This window comes from Loa loa (genome assembly GCF_000183805.2).
Source record: "Loa loa unplaced genomic scaffold supercont3.104, whole genome shotgun sequence".
In the NCBI taxonomy this organism is placed as follows: Eukaryota; Metazoa; Nematoda; class Chromadorea; order Rhabditida; family Onchocercidae; genus Loa; species Loa loa.
The window spans coordinates 136,957-142,839 of NW_018108284.1; the positions used below are offsets into that span (position 1 = coordinate 136,957).

General features: G+C 34.2%; 1 protein-coding gene across 1 annotated transcript; it reads right to left on the reverse strand.

The window, feature by feature from the left end:
- LOAG_17626 (hypothetical protein) lies at window positions 1-150 on the reverse strand (the record flags this gene model as incomplete). The annotated part of the gene is made up of 1 exon (XM_020450288.1): window positions 1-150. The coding sequence occupies one exon, from the start codon at window positions 148-150 to the stop codon at window positions 1-3; it is 150 nt and encodes a 49-aa protein (XP_020306063.1).
- Between the last annotated feature and the right edge of the window lie 5,733 nt (window positions 151-5,883).

Genomic DNA, 5,883 nt, shown 5'->3' on the forward strand with positions numbered 1-5,883 from the left:
TTACTGTTTTGTTTCACTGTCATTAAGGTTTATATTGCTCATAATCATAATCCATGATTTTGTCATCGAATCCGTGAAACTATTGTTATCACGTTCATTATCATGGCCTTCGTTATTATCATTATCATCTGGTACTATTACCGTCTCCATTATCAACAGTTTTATCATTCATGTTTTATCCACCTCAGTATGTCTAATTTTATTATTGCTATCAATTATTGATTATTAATTATTATTTACTATTATTATTATTTATTATCTCTGCTTTATTATTGACGATTATATAACTGTTACTTTTTGCTTACACGCTCAATGCCATCTGATAATCGCAGTCTCTGAAGAGCATTCTTAAACGAAGCAATAAGTAATACGAACTAGGATTATGTGGAAGACTAGACTTAAATCTGGCTTCATTATCTAATGTCTTCTCACCTTGGTACATCATTTCTACTTTTACTCCCCACAAATGGTAGGTTGGATTTCTGTTTCTTCTGCTATACCGTTCTCAAGGCTTATTTTAGGCGGCTGTTTCTGTTGAACTTGCCGAGTTGCTGCATCCTGTAAAGTGCCATGACAAGGAGATTCATTGCAGATTCGAAAGTCGTTGAATTGTGAATCGTTTATGTATAAGCTAGTAGCTTATTCATCGACGGTATCCTGAAATCAGCATTGTATTTTATTAAGGTATATATTTTGTTATATTCAAGGAGTGGTTAATGGAACACTCTGAGACAATCAATAACATAGTGAAAAATAATGAAAACAGTTAATGAATTCTGGGGGTGAAGGAGTGAAATCTTTGATGATCATAAAATGTATTTGTTACTTATACACATTATTATTCGTTGATTTGCTGTTACCGATCGTGTGGTGAATTCTGGTAACAGTAGCAGAGGTGATGCAAATAATTATCGTCGCTAAAACACTGAGTAAATTCCCATGGAATTCTCTGGAAATTCTGTGGAAAGGAAGGGATGAATTCTTTATCAACTTTCAGAGATAATGGAAGAGTATAATGATATAATGGAGATATAATGGGAGAGTTGATAATATTTCACATTAACAGTGAGTACTGATGATGACAATGCTTCAAGTAGTAATTAGCTTATGAAAAGAAGAGCGTGGTGAAATTGGTTGCCAGCAACATTTTTATTTCTAAAAAATTTGAAGCATGAATTGCTGAGCCATCAAATGAATTGATTTATGCGTTCTTAATAATGTTGTTGAGGCGACGAAAGCGCCTTGAATGTCAACAAGCCATGGGTGAATTAGACAAGCTTGGCTTTGGCTATATTTATATACGTTCATAGACTGGTGTTATTACTCACTATGCTTTTCGGCTATATGTTGTCAGCGCCTTGTCTTCATAGCCTAATATACTGTTTTATGTTTTGTCACTCGAATTCTTTTCTGGATAAGTCTTTGGATTCCAGTTCGTCTTATGTCATCATTTTCAGAAACAAGCGGAGCTGCTCAGCATTTCTTCATCAGCTGTGTCTACGACGGCTTGATCAAAATTAAAATCGTTTGGGTGGGCCGCGCTTCGTTTTCCGTTTTGATATACTGTGTTTTACATACTATTCTATAATATTTGGAAGTTCCCTTCTACACCCTACAGCGGTGGTTAGGACACTAAGGGAATCAACTTTACTCAAAGTTCGGTGGACTTTGAGGGAATCGTGGGTTTTAATAATTTGAAAGAAAAAACAAAACTTGACTAAATTGGGTTAAAATATCTCATCTTCGTTACCCTCGATCTCATAATTGCCTTGTACCTTGAATGATACCAATTAGTCACAGTTTATGCGACCTTGTTTGGACCGGTTTTTCAGGTGTAATTGTCTTGTGAGGTAAGTTATGTTGCTGCATTAAAGTATAGCATTACTGATTAATTGTTTGAAGTAAAGTAAATGGTGTTTTATTTTGTTGATTGAAGACATCCAAATGTTTAGGATTTGGTGACATGACGATTTGAAAAGAAAAAATGGAGCAAAGCATAACATAGCGTCGATCAAATTATAGCCTAAATAATTAAAGCCATTACATCAGAAATTATTCCTAAGCTTTTAAACTGTAAAATCTGCTGCACCGCTTCTCTTAATGCATTTATATTATGGTGATAATGTAAAATACTGTTCACGCTGAATTGTTTGATTCCAAGGAATGAACACTGACGTTGTATGACTTCAAAATAGGTTAGATTAAGTTTTGGACTCCAGAAGATGGTGGTAAGGTAAAGTACGCTAATTACGTATTCCAGATCTATGTCGAATTCTTCATTTTAACCAATTATCACACTAGTTTTTACTTTGAAAAAAAAAGCTCTTATCAGTGATGTCAACGTTATACAGATATAAATGTGGGATTTTTTATTAAGTTACACGGATACACTTTAGCTGCACAGTTCATCTCAGAACATGCCAATTTTTGTTATTTCTATTAGCTTTTTTAATTCACAGTTGCATGACTTTTGCCGTATCATTCAATCCAATCTACAAAATATCCCTAAAGAGTGTTTTTCAAACTGCTTCATTTGATATGAAAATCGTCATGTTACTGACTTCAATCACCAGCACATTCAAGTTTCATTTTCTTGTTTTATTTAATTAGTGCCATTTTCTCTTACACAGTAGCACTACCTTTATACCATTCTATTGTACTTCTGGGAAGTTCCAACTTTTTCATCACGATTTCTCGATTGTGCACAGCAGATTCTTCTATGTGTTCATGAGACTTTTGACAAAAAGTTTTCTAATCAGTTTTTTCTTTTTGTCTCGAAGTTCTTCATCCTTTGATAGTTACATTAGCTTAACAGAAGTTTTACAAATTTTCGAAGTAATTGGAAGACATGAACCGGTCAAAAATCGATCAAAATGTAATACGTAATATACTTTCCGGTATTGCTGTTGAGGAATTGTAAGTTTGCGTTTTTCTACTGTAAACTGAGTCCGGGATAGTTAATCTACAGCTGATCGATATAATTGAACAGGATAGTAATGGTTGTATACTGTTGATTACTTATTTAGAATTACTATTAGAGTAGTAACTGTAATGCATGGATTTCACTGAAGATTGGATTTCAAATCTGACAAATCCGACAAACGATGTCGTCAGCTGTATGATGTATGCCTCCTCACTTAATGATGAAATAGAATGGAGAAATATTTTTCAGTTGAAATAAAAAAAGTGATTGCGCATGTCCGCTGAGTTTACCAACCTGAATGTTCTCGTGACAGAACATTTGAGAAATTTTTTCTTCACTATGAAATTCAAATTAGTAATAAAATAAGTGGGGCAATGATTTGCCAGTTTTTTTTTGTCATTTGTAAGTGAGAAAGTTGTGACCATTCGGCCAGTCACTGAATTAATTAACCATGAAGCTAACAATTTTTATTTCCTCCATACTCCGTCAAAAAAAAAAGAAGGCCTCTTGACATTAACTTCTTATCGTCTTATCGTTCATTTTCATAATCCTTCAATGTTTTTCATGTATTGCAGTAATTTTATCCTTCTAAAAGAGAATATGGAAGAGGAATGAATTGGACTATGTGGTCGACAAAGAATGACCCTCCTTTGTAAATTTAGATTTTCTTGAGATTAAAAAACTTTAGACTCTATCAAATGAGCGATATACAGAAAGAAAAAAAGAAGGAAGACACCTTATAATTGCAACAGTGATTGGAAGTATGCTTGAACTTTCAAATTTTAAAATTGCCACCATTGGTGGTTTTCCCTCTCGATCACATGGATGCATGCAATTAATTTAGATTGTTCTGTTAAACTTAACATAAATCGATAAGAAACAGACTGCAATTCTTATGTTCACCTGAATTTAAACAGTGTAGCGTAAAGTGTTGAGTTATGAAATGATTGCATTACAGAAGGAGTAGAGTGATAAGGAAAATATCAGTCAGTAATTTTATCATGTCATAACAAGTAAATATGCTCCCCACAATTGTTCAAGAGTTAACGATAAGACGATTAGCTACTTGAGCTTCGCAAAAGCCAACAGGTTCAATACCGGTGAGACTGGAGTATTCCAGTTATAGGTAAAAGATCCTTTCAATATCTCAGAAAATCTGAAATAAGTCAAAAGTCTGAGTAAGTTCTGCACATTTGTTTCGTTTGCCTAAATGTCATTCTAGATGGAAAACCGTTTACAATCTTTTAGTAGCCAATATATCATGACCTTCCTTAATTAAGGAAATAATCACTGATATTAACCAGTGAATAACAAATATACCAGTGAATAACAATTCTATGTAGGGGCGGTCGGGTCACTGTTCGTAGTCGTCGAGTCGTCATATTGTATCCTTTATTTGTTTCTTTCCTTGCTTTTGGAAACTTAACTTTCCTTATCTCCTCCTCTGTTTATCTATTTTTGTTTATGGATGTAGATCTGTCTACCTGAATGTTCCATATGATATTTTACCTGTTTTCGAACTTCTTATTATTCTATAACTTCATCGTTGACCGCGTGTGTCATTTGATCGAATATTAAGAAAGCTGAATAATTCTTCACTGCATCTTTCCATAGCTTCTCTTGGAAAGGGAAAAAGAAGATTGGGATACTTTTAACCTTCTGGCTCTTAACAACAAATGACGTGATAATTGGGGAGTCGTACGTAACTTTTCACCGAAAGTTGACTAGGTAGGTTATTGGTTTTCTGATAATTTTTGCCTTTTGAACATTACGTTTCATATTCCGAAATTGCTAAAGTGATCAAGTGCTTCTGGTAGGAAGATGCCGCAGGACCAATTGATGTGACCTTTAATGACCCTTAGTTGAATGAGGATCATAATTGACTCGACCTTTTGCTTACTTTGCTAATATTACCTAACCCTATTAAAATCGTGCTGTCTCATGCTTCTTTCCATGCTTGATATGAGAAGAACGGGTGGATGATAAGGAAACAGGGCTGAAGGCTTGCTGTAACGATATAGAACAGTTGGTGGTTGTGTTAACATTTTATGAGTTTATAGTGCACATGTATCAGATTAAGATGAAATGAATTGAATAAAGATTGTATGGAGAATTGCGAAATAGTATTAAAGCGATTAGAATTAACCTGATATTTTCATGCATTCCAGCTATGCTTTACTATTCGAAGGATTAATGTTCAAGAGATAGTCTTGCTTGGAGGTCATCTAAGATAGGAAGCATTGATTTTTGCTTTGGAATTGTTCTAATTCACGTCATTTGAGCTGAAAGCTAGGAAAATTCAGTCTCTTTGCTTCGGAATGTTCAAAGTGCAGCACTTTTGATTTGCTTCTCTCGATCTTTCCATACTTATTCCATCAGAAATAAAAGATCCCTTCTTTCATTAAAGTTTTATGAAGCATTTCGAGAATATCCCGAGAATTGCGATCTTTTCGAAATATGACTAAAAGAACTTATTCACTCCAACCCATTCACTCATTTCGTAGCAGTGCGGGAATTATTTAACGGAAAGAAAAAAAGAGAGCCGAAAACAAGTTACGATTTATTTCAATTATGCTTGCGGTAGTTTTTTCCTTTTCATTTTAATTTATCCTACGTAATGGCATTAGTAGCTATGGTTGGTTATTTCTACAGTTGATGAGAAGGAGGGAGGGAAAGTAACATTATTTAGTTTACACTTTGGCAGCAGGTTCATTTCTAGTGGGAAGGGGGAGGAATCGGTAAGTCAGCTTGTAGCTTTGAGGTTAACAGTTTTTTAAAATTTCAAAGCCAGAATCGACCGAAATGCTTCTCTACTAGATCATATACCTGTGTATATATATATATGTATGTATGTATGTATATATATATATATAATCGCATGTGCGTATATGAGTATATACATATGTATGTGTATGTGTATGTATGCGCATTTTAGAAAAGCTGTGTGCAGTGCTGAATCA